The 15,697-nt window shown below is 45.6% G+C and overlaps 1 protein-coding gene across 1 annotated transcript in view; it reads right to left on the bottom strand.

The window, feature by feature from the left end:
• PER3 (period circadian regulator 3) overlaps nucleotides 1-13,783 on the bottom strand; it is a 62,498-nt gene extending 48,715 nt beyond the window's left edge. Inside the window, exons 1-6 of the mRNA XM_025355841.1 lie at nucleotides 13,727-13,783; nucleotides 13,126-13,470; nucleotides 12,536-12,681; nucleotides 11,592-11,707; nucleotides 10,166-10,367; nucleotides 4,074-4,125 (exon numbers count right to left, since the gene is read on the bottom strand). Of these exons, the coding sequence (XP_025211626.1) occupies nucleotides 4,074-4,125; nucleotides 10,166-10,367; nucleotides 11,592-11,707; nucleotides 12,536-12,681; nucleotides 13,126-13,277 (668 nt within the window). The 5' untranslated portion in view covers nucleotides 13,278-13,470; nucleotides 13,727-13,783. The remainder of the gene's footprint in view (nucleotides 1-4,073; nucleotides 4,126-10,165; nucleotides 10,368-11,591; nucleotides 11,708-12,535; nucleotides 12,682-13,125; nucleotides 13,471-13,726) is intronic.
• Between the last annotated feature and the right edge of the window lie 1,914 nt (nucleotides 13,784-15,697).

The following is a 15,697-nucleotide window of genomic DNA, read 5'->3' as shown; positions in this document are numbered from 1 at the left end:
TAGTTCTCAGTCGTCCCTTTCTACACTCTCTAAGAACCAATTTCGTCTCCAGCTTCAGTGATGAGGGCCCTTGCATGAGGTCAGGCGCTCCATCCATAAAGGCATTTGGCTGAGAAGGAAAGAAAAAGTTGAGGCTAAAACCAAGCTCAGCAAGCCCTGTCCCTGGCCCAGAGGGTGCGCTCCTTTCCACTCCTCACAAAGAACCTCTCGGCAGGGGCGGCTCTGACTGATCACCTCAAAGATCACAGCTGCCCAGCAGACGCTTCTACTGGGAGATGCCACTTCACCTAGAAGTCAAAAAGCCCAAGACTGAATTCACACTCCCCAACTTTTACCAAACACTTGTTTACTCTCTTGCCAGCACGTAAAGGTGTGACTGCCAATCCTAAGGGGGTCTTTAGTGCTGCCAGAGATTCTCTAGTCTGTTCCTACTTCTCCCTCACTTTTTTTTTTTTTTAAAAGACAAGAGTCTTGCTCTATTGCCCAGGCTGGAACGCAACGGCACAATCTCGGCTCACTGCAACCCCCACCTCCTACCCAGGAGTACCCAGCCTCCTGAGTAGCTGGGATTACAGGTGTGCGCCACCACGCCCAGGTGATTTTTGTATTTTTAGTAGAGATGGGGTTTCAAATGTTGGTCAGGCTGGTCTCAAACTCCTGACCTCAGGTGATCCACCTGCCCCGGCCTCCCGAAGTGCTGAGATTACAGGTGTGAGCCACCGCACTCGGCCCCACCTTGCTCTTTCTCTTCTCCCACACACTCCAGAATCTTCTTCCACTCTGCACCCTCAACTGATGACCTTGCTTCCCATTTCACCAAGAAAAGAGAATCATCGGGAAGTGAGCTGTGTCCCGGTGCTGCTGACCCACATCCATGCTCACGCCTTCCGGCTTCCCTCCACATCCGCGAATGCATTTTTCAGGTTCATCCAGCCCAAGGGTTTTAAATACCATTTACATGCTGATGACCCAAATATCTACCTCTAGCCTGGAAGTTTTCCTTAACTCCAGACTCTCATAGAGTCTCAACTTAGATATTCAACAGGTATCTCAAACTTAGCTTATCTAAAACTAAGCACCACATTCTTTCCCTCCTCCTCCAGGAAGTTGCTTTTCCTAGAATTTCGTCTGCCTCAATAAATGGTAACTCCAGCCCAAAACTCCTGGTGTTATCCTTGACTCTTATTTCACACTCACTCCAAATATAACCCATTAATACAATTCTGGTAATTAGCTCTTAAAAAATATCCAGAATATCTCTTCTCAGCCTTTTGGCTAAGATCAAATATAAAAAATATCCAGAATATACAACTATTTCTACCTCCCCCGGCATGCTGGCCTATACCCTGTACCTCTGTAACAGCCTCCAACTCCCCTCCCTGCCTCCCCTCTTCCCCCCCCAAAGTCTCTTCAACACTGCAGCCAACACCAGCCTTTCATAATGGAAACCGTTTCTGGGCCAGGCACGGTGGCTCACGCCTGTAATCCCAACACTCTGGGAGGTCAAGGAGGTTGGATCACTTGAGGTCAGGAGTTCAAGACCAGCCTGGCCAACATGGAGAAACCCTGTCTCTACAATAAATACAAAAATTAGCTGTGGTGCTGCATGCCTGTAGTCCCAGCTACTCGGGAGGCTGAGGTAGGAGAATTGTTGGAACCCAGGAGGCAGAGGTTGCAGTGAACAGAGATTGTGCCACTGCACTCCAGCTTGGGGGGACACAGTGAGATCCTGTCACAAAAAAAAAAAAGAAAAAAAAAAAAGGAAACTGAAATGAATGCTTCCTACCTCCGTTCACTGAAAATTCCTAGAAGCAATGACAACCCTGTGGCAGCAACCATCCCTATCATCCAGATTGGGCCTCCAAACATGGATGCCATTTCCCACCACAAGGAACCAGGATCCTTAAAGAAATGACTGAGGCCACGTCTGGGTTAAGGAATGTCTAAAATGAGTCTGGGGCATCTCGTGCTTAAAACAATGGAAGCTGTCAAAGACCATGGGGCACTCTCACAAGGGTACAGGGGCCAACCCAAAAGGATTCCTACTGGCCTAAGATGGGACCATTTTGAGCCCTAAAACATGAATGAGAACTTTCTCTCTTAGAATGACACTCTGAAATATTGACGGAGGAAATCAGACGAGATCTGAGCTATGCTGCCTGGTAACTTGGGAAGAGGGGGTTAAGGAATTGGTGCTGGCAGAGATGACACCAGACTGGCCAGGGTTCAAATTCTTAAAAAGCTGGGTGATGAGACCGTAGCAGTTTATTACATTATCTTTTCTTCTTTTGTGTTATGTTTGAAAATTCCCAAAGAAAAACATTTTGAAAATAATTAAGGGATAAACTGAAATAAAACACTTCGTGCAGAAGTCACAGCTCCCTGTGCTGTGGCCCGTGCTTCCCTGTCTTCTTCCATCCTTGCTCCTTCCACCACTCTGGCCACAGCAGCTCCATGTCACTCCTCCCACAGGCCAGGCATGGCCCACCCCAAGGGCCTCTGTGCCTGCTGCTCCCTCTGCCTGCAACACACTTTCTCAGACACTTGCCACCCCTCAGATACTGGTGTGGCTCACCCCCTGCCCTCCTTCTGGTCGCTGTTTCCAATTAGGCTTCCTAAGAGTTCCTGGATCACCCTGAATACAACAGCAATCTCCCACTTCCCAGAACTCCCGCTCTTTGCTTTGCTGTCTACGTACAACTTATCACGAGCCAACACATAGGCATTTGAATATGTGTTTATTATTGGTCTCCTCCTCACAGAATTTAAGGTACATGAGGCAAGAACTCTGGATCCCAGCACTGACAAAGTGCTTGGCTCAGAGAAAGCACCCCAAAATATTTATTAATTTCGGAAACACACATGGCACTTATTAGGAGGCAGGAACTGTTCTAAGATCTTCATACAACTCACTTGTGAATGACCCATTGGAACAACACAGCTCCTCTCACTGCTGCGCCCTTCCTCAGGCCGTCCCTCCCAAGCATCCAGATCCTATGAGTTCAAGTCTCCCAATTCCATGGAGTATTGAAATATTAGACTATTTCACCATGAGGGTTTTTCTTCTCTCTAAACATCTAGAGCGTTTAGTAACTTCAATACTAAAACCAGCAATCACGATGTCCTTTTAAAATACTTGCTCTTTTTATTATGAAAGAACATAATACGTTATTGTCATCTTATATACATAATATGTAACAGAATATATATATGTATTACATATATTATGTATGTAACATAAAGGGAACACTAATAATATATTGCAGCAAATTTAAAAGATAAAAAAATTCAGTAGTAATTTCCACTAGCAATCAACCACTGTTAAAAGTTTCATCTATTTTCTTCTGGTTCACTGTCTCTAGATCTTTTAAATCCTTCTCACAAATATAAATCTCTTGCTTTCTTTAAAGCTATTAAAAATTTCAAAAATTAATTTTAAATGTGACTGAAAAACAAAAAGCAAACAAAAAAGAGCCCAAAACAACGGTCATTTTAGTGTACTTCACATCTAGTGACTCTTACACGTATGCTCCCAGAGTTAAGATTTTCCTAGACTTTTTTCCTATTGCATTATTATTATTATTATTATTATTATTATTATTATTTTTGAGACAGAGTCTCACTCTGTCACCAGGCTGGAGTGCAATGATGCCATCTCAGCTCACTGCAACCTCCACCTCCCAGGTTCAAGTGATTATCCTGCCTCAGCCTCCCAAGTAGCTGGGACTACAGGCGTGCACCACCACGCCTAGCTAATTTTTGTATTTTTAGTAGAGACTCCGTTTCACCATGTTAGCCAGGGATGGTCACGACCTCTTGACCTTGTAATCCACCCACCTCTGCCTCCCAAAGGGCTGGGATTACAGGTGTGAGCCACTGTGCCCGGTCTCCTATTGCATTATTTATCTAGTTTTCTCATGAGCATGTCTCTTCTCAATCAAAAACGAACTCCTTGTGGCAAGAAACAAGTCTTATTTTTTGTATCTTGTAACAGAAATGAGCTGAATACATAAGAATCAAACTAACTACAAAATAATCCACTGTTTCTGGCTTCCACGAGCCACTATACTTACCGGATCCTGCAGAAAAAAGGTTTCACTGGAGCACATTCATACCGTGGAGCTGCTAGAAAGAAAGATGCCTGGTCAGTCACTCCCTCTTAGCCAAGTCTTTCTCAGTGAAACAATGTCGTACCATTACCAAACAACAAACTATTTTTTAAAAAAGAGAGAGAGGTCTCCTTGATTAAAATGGAACCCCCTTCCTTCATTTTGAGATCCAGTCACATCCTAGTATTTCCCAATTCTAGTATTGGGAAATACTAGTATTGGCTTTGGTACTGGAACTGTGAGCCTCAGGTATAACAGTGAGAATCGGTTTTATCTCTTCCTCTTATTACTTTCCATAATTCCCAAACTTCCCATGTTCATTATCTCAAAGGTCAATGTAATGATCCTTGGACATAATTATTCTGGTGGTAATATTCCATTCCATTGTAATAGTCTGGACCTTTCTTTTTTTTGAGACGGAGACTCGCTCTGTTGTCCAGGCTGGAGCGCAGTGGTGTGATCTCGGCTCACTGCAAGCTCCGCCTCCTGGGTTCACGCCATTCTCCTGCCTCAGGCTCCTGAGTAGCTGGGACTACAGGCGCCTGCCACCATGCCCACCTAATTTTTTGTATTTGTAGTAGAGACAGGGTTTCACCGTGTTAGCCAGGATGGTCTCGATCTCCTGACCTCGTGATCTGCCCGCCTCGGCCTCCCAAAGTGCTGGGATTACAGGCGTGAGCCACTGCGCCCACCCTAGTCTGGACCGTTCTAAAAAATTGGGAATTCAGACTATTTTCAGCTTTTTAGCTATATGATATATAACTTTCTTTTTTTCTTTAAGTTCTTTCCTTGGATAAATTTCAAAAAGTTGTGTTCCTAGGTTAAATGATAGAATCGTTTTATGACTTTATTGTGTACAGATAAACCTCCAGAAAACTGTACCAATCTTCAGAGTGTTATTAGTGTTTTCTCACAACCCTCATGCCAATGATTTCCTAGCCATTCTGTTGATTTCTGCATCAATTTTATTGATTTATGAGGTGGTAATTCAGAAATGTCTAAATTTGCCTTAGAGGCAGATGAGGGGGCTGAAATTTCTGCCCAGTGTTTGTTGACTGTATGTTATTTCCTCTGATTAGAGCTTCCTGAATATCTTTTGGGCATTTTGTTCACTGAAACAAGAAGTCCCCAGTTATAGGAACCATGGAAAACTGTGAGATGTTCAAAAAATATACACTGAAGGCAGCATAAACAGTGAGAATCCAAAAGAACCAAAATATTGAATAAGCAGCCCAGGTCTTCATACTTCTAAGAAACAATCATAGAAGAATCAGAAAGCATTAATAAAGCACTGAAGATTGGTATAATCTTCTACAGAAAACAGCCTTTACTATGAGGTCAGTTTGCTTATACCACTTATTCATCACACCAGACACCTGAACTCCAACTGCACTCACTAGAAGTCCTGGACCACTGAAAGCCAGACTACGTGATCTAAGACAGCAGACATGAGCCCATGATGCATTTCCATTCCTACGCTGTAAATATGTGATGCTTGTTTCTAAAAGCGTGCTCTGAAGTAATGGTCAGATCCTTCTAAGAGGTTTGTACAAAACATGTTAAACAAAAACATATTCTAATATGGGACCATAGGCTGACAACAGCTGAGTGGATTGCTTCCTAAGTTCTCTTGATGTTCTGTGTGCTCAAAGGGATCGAAGGAGGTAACGCAGGCATAGCCTAGAAAGGGGGTGGCGTTAACCAACTGCTCTCAGTAAGAGTACCAATCCTTGAGATTTGTAAGACAAAAGTACAATATAAAGAGTAAACTAGAATTACATCATGCCTTATGGCATAAGTGAATTCTGAGATCCAAAAGAATTATTTCAGGGCATACTAATATTTTACATAAAAAGTGATATGGTTTGGCTGTATCCCCACCCAAATCTCACCTTGAATTGTAGTTCCCATAATCCCCACATGTCAAGGGAGGGACGTGGTGGGAGGTAACTGAATCATGGGGGTGGATGCCCTCACCCTGTTCTGGTGACAGTGAGTTCTCATGAGATCTGATGGTTTTATACGGGGCTTTTCTCCCTTTTGCTTGGTACTTCTCGTTGCTGCTGCCACGTAAAGGACATGTCCCCTTCAGCCATGATTGTAAGTTTCCTGAGGACTCCCCAGCCATGCTGAACTGAGTCAATTAAAACTCTTTCCTTTATAAATTACCCAGTCTTGGTATGTCTTTATTAGCAGCATGAGAATGGACTAATACCGTAAACTTGTACTGCAGAGTGGGGTGCTGCCATAGATACCCAAAAATACGGAAGTGACTTTGGAACTGGATAACAGGCTGAAACAGTTTGGAGCGCTCAGAAGACAAGAAAATGTGGGAAAGTCTGGAACTTCCTAGAGACTTGTTGAATGGCTTTGACCAAAATGCTGATAGTGATATGGACAATGAAATGCAGGCTGAGGTGGTCTCAGATAGAAATGAGGAACTTGTTGGGACTGGAGTAAAGGACACTTTTGCCATGCAAAGAGACTGGCAACTTTTGCCCCTGTCCTAGAGATCTGTGGAGCTTCAAACTTGAGAGAGATGGTTTAGGGTATCTGATGGAAGAAATTTCTAAATGGTAAAGTATTCAAGAGGAAGCAGAGCATAAGAACTTGGAAAATCTGTAGCCTGAAGCTGTGATGGAAAAGAAAAACCCATTTTCTGGGGAGAAATTCAAGCCTGCTGCAGAAATTTGCATAAGTAACAAGAAGCCAAATGTTAATCACCAAGTCAATGGGGAAAATGTCTTCAGGACATGTCAGAGACTTCACAGCAGCCCCTCCCATCACAGGCTGAGGCCTAGGAGGGAAAAAATGGTTTTCTGGGCCTGGTCCAGGTCCCCACTGCTCTGTGCAACCTTGGGACATTGTGCCCTCCATTCCAGCTGCTTCAGCTCCAGCCGTGGCTAAAAGGGACCAAGGTACAGCTCAGGTTATAGCTTCAGAGAGTGAAAGCCTACTCCTTGGCAGCTTCCATATGGTGTTGGTACTGCAGGTGTGCAGAAGACAAGAACTGAGGTTTGGAAACCTCTGCCTAAACTTCAGAGGATGTATGGAAATGCCTGGATGTCCAGGCAGAAGTCTGCTACAGGGGTGGAGCCCTCATAGAGAACCTCTGCTAAGACAGATGTGTAAGGGAAATTTGGGTTCGGAGTCTTCACAGTCTTCAATGGGAGACTCCCTAGTGGAGCTGTGAGAACAGGGCCACCATCCTTCAGATCCAAGAATGGTAGATCCACCGAAAGCTTGCACTGCGTGCCTAGAAAAGCCACAGACACTCAATGCCAGCCCATGAAACCAGCCATAAGGGAGGCTGTACCCTGCAAAGCCACAGGGGCAGAGCTGCCCAAGGCTGCAGGAGCCCACCTCTTGCACCAGCATGACCTGGATGTGAGACATGGAGTCAAAGGAGATTATTTCGGAGCTTTAATTATCGCTTCAGTAGATTTCAGACTTGCAAGGGGCCTGTAGCCCCTTTGTTTTGGCCAATTTCTCCCATTTGAAATGAGTGTATTTACCCAATGCCTGTGCCTCTATTGTATCTAGGAGGCAACTAACTCGCTTTGGACTTTGCAGGCTCATAGGTGAAAGGGACTTGCCTTGTCACATATGATACTTTGGACTTGGACTTTTGGGCTAATGCTGGAATGAGCTAAGACTGGAGGACTGTTGGAAAAGCATGATTGTGTTTTGAAATGTGAGGACATGAGATCTGGGAGGGCTCAAGAGCAAAATGATATGGTTTGGCTGTGTCTCACCCAAATCTTATCTTGAACTATAGTTCCATGTGTGCTGGGAGGAACCTGGTGGGATAGATAATTGAATCATGGGGGCAGTTTCCCCCATGCTATTCTCATGATCATAAGTTCCCATGAGATCTGATGGTTTTATAAGGGGCTTCCTGCTTCACCCGGCTCCCATTCTTCTCCTTCCTGCCATCATGTGTAGAAAGACAGGTTTGCTTTCCCTTCTGTCATGATTGTAAGTTTCGCGAGGCCTCCCCAGTCAAGTGGAACTGTGAGTCAATTAAACTTCTTTCCTTTATTAATTACCCAGTCTCAGGTAGTTCTTTATAGCAGCGTAAGAATGGACTAATACAGAAAGGAAATATCCCAGTAATCAGTAATCAGCAAAAGTGAAAAGGTTGAAAAGACACAGGCAGTGCTGAAGGAAAAATACCTGGGGGAAAAATGGGAAAGACCTGGCAGACAATATTGTGTATGTCCTGTTCACAGCTGTATCTGCATCTGGACTAGTTCTTGACCCACAGTAATTGTTAAACAAATGTTTACAGAATGAACAGCTAACAAAAGCAGAGAAACAAATACAGACAATTAAAGGTTGAAAATGTATATTTAGGAAACGGGAAGAGAAATAAAATCAATATTTTTGAAAAACGGGAAAAGAGATGAGGTAGAAGCAAGCAGGGATGACACACGTTTTCTAGAGCTTATGCAAAACTATTTTTAAAAGATGGGGCAATCTATAATTGGAATAAGAAACATGTAAAGCTATCCTTCATTAAATGAAGTAGTGGGTAAAAAATTAGAAATAGTAGAATTTCAGATATGAAGATAAAAAAGTTATGGAGATCTGTTTCACAACAACGTAAATATCCTTCACAGCAATGGAGTGAATGCCTAAAAATGATTAAGATGGTGTATTAGGTCCGTTTGCATGCTGCTGATAAAGACATACCCAAGACTGGGCAATTTACAAAAGAAAGAGGTTTAATGGACTTACAGTTCCACATGGCTGGGGAGGTCTTACAATCATGGTGGAAGGCAAGGAGGGGCAAGTCACATCTTACATGGATGGTGGCAGGCAAAGAGAGCGAGCTTGTGCAGGGAAATTCCCATTTTTAAAGCAATCAGATCTCATGAGACTTATCCACTATCATGAGAACAGCATGGGAAAGACGCCATCATGATGCAATTATCTCCCACTGGGTTCCTCCCAGGACACATGAGAATTGTGGGAGTTATAATTCAACATGAGATTTGGGTGGGGACACAGCCAAACTATATCATATGGTAAATCATATGTGTTTTCACCACAATGAATTTTTTTTTTAATTAGAGAGAAGGGCTTGGAATCAAAGAGAAACCTGATATATATATATATACACACACACACACACACACACACACACATTTAAAGCTGTTTAAGAGACACTTCACAAAGAATATAAAATAATAACGGATGACTGAAAAGAAAGAAATTAAGATCCCACAGGACCAAATGTCACAAAGAAAATTGCAATAGGTATCTTTGAATTAGGAAAAAAAGCATTCCAGAAGGAAAACGAAGTAATAAGACTCATAACTTTCAGGGGCAAGAAAAACTGTAAGACAGCTAATGATCTGAAAAAAAAATTTTTTTTTTCACAGAAACAGAGTAACAGAGTTTCACTCTTGTCACCCAGGCTGGAGTGCAATGGTATGATCTTGCCTCATTGCAACCTCTGCCTCCCAGGTTCAAGCGCTTCTTGTGCCTCAACCCTCTGAGTAGCTGGGATTACAGGCACGCACTACCATGCCCGGCTAATTTTTGTACTTTTAGTAGAGACGGTGTTTCACCATGTTGGCCAGGCTGGTCTGGAACTCCTGACTTCAGGTGATCCACCCGCCTCAACCTCTCAAAGTGCTGGGATTACAGGCGTGAGGCACCATGCCCAGCCTAATGATCCGAATTTTATCTCCAAAGTAAAATCTCTCATACAAGAAAATCATGAAAGAGGAAAAATATTTAATTTTAACTTAAAGGAAACAGAGCCTTCAGAGCAACTAAACCACTATACGATATGCTGGTAATGAAATAATACTTATGACATATAATCTGTGAAACAGACCTGACAAAATGGAAAAAAATGCATTGAATCTTTATGTTATCAGAAGGTTTTAAAATGCTGTTTTCATCCCATAACTTTCTATAACAGGAATAAGAAAAAACAGATAGTTTGCATGTTCTAAATAATGTGTTAATTTCTGTACTATTCCTGTAAGAATGAAACTGATCTTGATGAGGAAAGACAGACATCTAAACATTGGGCCTGTTACCTCTTTGGGTCCAGTTGTTCCAGAAGGGAAGCTGAGCTCTGGCAGTGTGCGCATAGAATACCCTCACGTCTTGAGGGGCAAGCAGGTCAACAAAGTGAGAAGACGCCAGGACATCTTTCTTACGATTCAGGATCAAAGCAGCCTGTTCAGAAACGTGCACTAACCTTCCAGACAGAAATGAAAATACTGCCACAAAGGTATCCTATGAAAAACATTTAAAATAAATGCAAATATTGAGGTACTCGCCAGCAATATTCCCTGAAAGGTAAATTTCTTCTAGATCTCTAACATGATCAATATCTTAAAATACACAGGCACAACCTACGAATGCAACAAAACTCCTCTAAGAATTTTCTCCAACATCCTTCTTAAATATTCTCCTAAGACCTGCACTTCACCTACTGAAGGTTCGATTTCTATGCCAAAAAATATACTAGATCATTTTATGCAGACTAAACATACATATGGCACATAACTTTTCCTCTGCAAACTGTGCCTTACACCTGGGTGGACGGTGTTCTCATCATCAACGCAGATTCTACGCTTTAAGACACGCTGAAGATTCACCTACTTTAAGAAGCTGTCTGTGACAAACGCCAATACATAAGCATCACTGCTCTAATTTCTTCCATTACACATAAATGAAACTTACTTATAATCCGCAGTTTGTTTGCTAGCATTGGCATGCTTTCCTCTCTAGCTTTATTTTAAATATCTTAAAAGACAAATATTTTCTTAAGCTATTTAAAAAAAATCTCCATAGCACCTATTACAGTACTATGTACACACCAGTCCATAAAATAAGCACTGTTATAATAGTAGGGATAGCTTATGTTCCACTATTACAAAATCTTTAAGTTACAATTACGTTGAGGTCTGTACAAAAAAGTAAGTAATCTCCACCGTATCAACCAAACATGAGGCTCAATTACTCTGTCAACCAAGAAGAGAGATTAAAAAAAGATATACTAAAGGTCTCTTCCAAAATTTTATGAAAAATGACAGCATCTCAACTCACCTGTTCTATAACATCCAGTTGTTACAACTTGAAGTAGTAGATATTGGAACTAAGAATGATATAAATAGAAATTAACAATTCGGAGATTAGAATAAGATGCAGGAAATTACTCTGCAGTGTAATTTTTGCTTTCTCTTAATTCAAGAGAGCTCGGGAATGCTAAGGAGCTAGAAGCACCTCATAACCAAAGTCACTGAACTGCACAGCACACAGAATGGGCTGCTTTTGCTTTTGGATGTTTTCTCTGGCAAGGGTGAAGCTACACCATGCCTCTTTAGCAGTTCCTCCTTTGCTTCTCTCAAATTGTGGTTGCTGAAACGTTGTTAATTCTTCTTAAAAACCTACATCTAGAGCAGGTCCTTAGGAAAAGTCACCCAGGTTGATACGGCAAAATGCATGAATTCTTACTGTGTTTTTGGAAGTGTGTTCTGAAGCAATAGTGGCCAGCTCCTCAAGACTGTACATGGTCACATCTGCCTGAGGTGCTCCATTTTGACTGAGAATCTGGAAAAACTCACCGTTTGCTAAGAAACACAGGGAGATAAACAGGTAGTCCAGTGACAACAGTATCTTTAGGAAACCATTTTCATCACTATCAAGCTGGATTATTTTTTTCGGATGAGAGCACCTCGGTGCATTTTTCTCAAAAACAGATCATTTTCTGCTTTTACCTAAACTACTGATAATTGTGCAAACTTAAGAGTTGATTTTATGAATTCTGCATGTTCTGGATCACAGGGAGCAAGATATATTTAAGGTACTAACAAAAAATTTCAGATGCATACACAATTTTTTTTGGGGGGGGAGCAGAAACTACTCCATCATTCAGGGACATATCATATATGATGCACTGAGGTTTGTGCTAAAGAGAATATGGCTTTAATGAAATCCCTTGAGATGTCAGAGAGAAAAAGAAAAGTGTTTACAACGGTTCATTTTTAGTTTAATAAATTCCTAATATATCATTACCACATTTTAAAAGTATGTGTATGGCATGCAAAGGTAACTATTTAGTGGAATGCATTTTTTTCCCCGTAACTTCCATAGAAGACAATGTTTTTTTAAAAGGTTAGCCTTCAAAATGTGCTTATGCTAAACTCTACTCTCTTGCAACAAATGAGCAAAACATTGCATAGTTACTATACACTATTATACAGATAAAAGTTTTTCTGGTCTTTCACATGTGAAAAATTAAGACACGAATGGAATTGGCATAGATTTGCTCATCTTCCATAAAGCACCAGAAAAAGCTCAAAGTATCTGTCTGACCAAGACCCCACTGATCACTTCTCTGGCTGCTTGTGTGAGTCCTGGTGCATGTGTAGGATCGAATTTCTCTCTGGCTTGTTTACCTTGCACGCTGTGGACACAGCGGAGAGCATAGTTGAGGGCATCTAGAGTGCTTGGTTTATTGCGTCTCTCCGAGGGGAAGTATTTTTTCATTTCTTGGACAACCATGATAAGTTCTTCAGAAACTCTGTTTCGATCTTGCTGTTCACTGGAAGATAAAAAAAAATTACAACTTCACACCTATGAAGATAACAGCATCTTGCGGTTATAGGGAACACAAACTGCAAACTAGATAGGTTTCTAAGTAATCTACTGGCATCAGATCATTCACTCCACAGGCTGGTGACCCCGCTTCCTCCAGGTGGGGAACTTCAGGCAAAGCAACTGGTGAATGACAAACATTCTCCACTTACTTTCCCTTAATCCACCTGAGTCCCAACTCAGCTAACTTTTGTAACCACTTTTCTCTGCAGGTACTCTTCGGTAATTTTCTTCAGTATCCCAGATCACTTCATCCTACGTTGCCCGAGTCTCCCCCTACACTTTCCCCCGGACTTAGAAACAAAACAATAAAAAGATTTAGGTCCCCCTTTCCTTGCTCCGGGAAGGACAACGAACGCATGGGGCCCTGGGCCTGAAGCCAGCGCGTCACCTGTGGCTGCTCTCCGCCAATTTCCTTTGCAGATGGAACTCGGGGCTCCACCGCTCCCCCGATTCTTCGCCCAGGGCCTCGTCCTCAGCCCCCCGTCCCCCGGGGCCAGGAGGTTCCCCGCGGGGCGTCTCGAGGTCTCCGCGGGGCTCCATGTAGGGCTGGGACAACCCGCTGCTTTCTTCTCGCTCACTTTGCAGTCGGCAACAGACACCGGTTTCTCACTCTGGTCCGCGCCATGGCGTAAGAGGCGGCCACCACGAGCCAGGGGGTCACGCTCATCTCCGAGGGGCTTCTCCCTCCAGCATTTCCAAAACCCGGAGCTCGTTCGACTTTCAGAAGTCCGGCCTGTGGGGAGGAGACAAGGGTGATAAGGGACAAGCGGAACTGACAGTCCGACGCCAGCGGCCCAGCTGGCTGGGGCGCCCCGACCGCGCGGTCCTCACCCCTGCCCCAACTTTCCCGCACGCCGAGGGCTGGGGCCTGTGGAGGCGGGCGGCTCGGAAGCGCCACGCTCCGGGAGCCCCCGGTACTGAGGGCCGCACTCGCTTGGCTCCTCTGCCGCACGCGGGTGCTGAGAACTCCCGCCCGGCCGCGCACTCACCGGCTGCCCCCGCCCTCGGCCCCGCGCGCAGCAGCTCGCCCTCTGGGCCGCCCGCGCGCAGTCTCGAGGCCCGCCGCGTGCCGGGCAGCAGCCGGCGCCGCGCCCCCCGCCGCCGCGTGACCGGCCCCGCCCCCGGGCCGCGCGATTGGCTGTTGGGGCCGACTCCGCGGGCCTCCATTGGCCCTGGGGCGGGACGCGAGCCGGGGCGCCCGGGTTATATAAGCCAGGGCGAGGGGGCGGGGGCCCCCGGGGCGCGTTACATAATGTGCGGGCTCGGGCGGAGGCCGTCCTCGGCCAATCCCGGCAGGCCGGCGCGCGGACAGGGGGCGGGGTGGCCCTGAGAGGCCTCAGGCCTGTGCCGCGCGACTGGAGTGTCCGGCCCCCTGGCACGGCGCCGGGGCGCAGCCGCTAAAGCAAGCGCAGAAATGATAGGGCCAGGAAGCTGCCAGCCACGCGGGGGCGGGACCCGGGCTTGGGGGGCGGGGCGGGTCCGGCCCAACCTCCACGTGAGAGGCGGGCGGGGAAGGAGAGGGGAGTGAGAGGCGGGGGCAGAGAGGGGCGAAGGGCGAGAGGCGAGAGGCGGGGGCGGGCGGTGCTTGAGTCGGGGTCAGGGGGAGGCTGGAAAGGGGGACGCATGGGGGCGAGAGGCGGGGACTTGGGGCAGATGGGAGCGGGGGAGTCGAGAGACGTGGGGGGCGGAGGCAGGGGCGGGGGGGTCGAGGGCGGGCAGAAGGGGGAGGGAGAGGCGGGGACTGGGGGCGGGCAGGGGCGGCCCGGGCCAGTTCTCTGGGGTCGGGTCCTGGAGTTTGTAGGTGGCTCCCCGCTGCCCGAGCGGGTGTGGGAAGGAGTCCAGGGTGGGGCTGGCTGCTGGCAGCGGATCTCGTCGTGCTTTGGGCGTCTTCCTGGGTTCCCACGGTTTTCACCGCCCGTGACCTACCGAGCCCACCCCAACCGCCCCCATCCTTCGCTAACTCTTTAGGTGAGTCGGGTGGACTTGGAGGAACCAGGCCGTAAAGCAGCCCTGGTAAAAGCCCACCCGATTTTTAGAAACAGATTTTTTTTCTTTTTAGACAAGAGTTTTGCTCTGTGGCCCAGGCTATAGTGCAGTGGCGCGATCTCGGCTCGCTGTAACCTCCCTCTTCTGGGCTCAAGCCAGTCTCCTGCTTCAGCCTCCCGAGTAGCTGGAACTACAGGTGCGGCCACCACACCTGACTAATTTTTGTATTTTTGGTAACGCTGGTCTGTGTTGGCCAGGCTGGTTTCAAACGCCTGAGCTCCAGTGATCTGCTGGCCTCGGTCTCCCAAAATGTTGGAATTACTGGCGTGAGCCACCGCACCGGTCCAGAAACAGAATTTTGATGCTGGAACTTAAAACACTTCTCTGGACTTCCTAAAATTAGATTCATTTGGCAAGTGGAGGAAGACAAATGTGAAAGACACTCTTTCAGAAAAGGAAGGTGTAAAGCCCTTTAAAAAAAAAGTCTGAAAGCTCAGTTTAGATTGTATCTCAACACGTCAGAAATGAAAGGTACAGTGCAGAGTGCCGCCCCTCTCTGCTGCCTGGTACAGAAAAAATACTCAGTATTTGTTGGATGAATGACATTGTATGCAAAGGAAGCGGGGAAAAGTGAAGTGGGTGAGTGTTCATGTTAGGTGTTGAATAAACCACCTTATCCTTCCAAGCGGTACGCTAGGTTGACTTGCTCTCGACTCCGAAGGTGGGTTTTGTCAGACTGCATTCGTTCAGCATTTATTGCGTGCAGATCTGGGTAGGGACGCTTGGAATCCCAGGGGATAGAAGAGTGGACCAAAGTCCCTGCCACCCACGGAGTTGACGTTTTATTGAGAAAGACAAACAACCCCATAAATAAGTTCATAAAACTTAAAGGGATATGTAGAAAACAAGCTACTGGAAGGAAGAGTAACTGGGAGAGAGGTGGAGGGGGGAGGCCAGAGCCTCCCGAGATCAGC

Source organism: Theropithecus gelada, chromosome 1 (genome assembly GCF_003255815.1).
Source record: "Theropithecus gelada isolate Dixy chromosome 1, Tgel_1.0, whole genome shotgun sequence".
In the NCBI taxonomy this organism is placed as follows: Eukaryota; Metazoa; Chordata; class Mammalia; order Primates; family Cercopithecidae; genus Theropithecus; species Theropithecus gelada.
The sequence above is the reverse complement of the archived record's forward strand: the minus strand, read 5'-3'. Positions and strand labels throughout refer to the sequence as shown.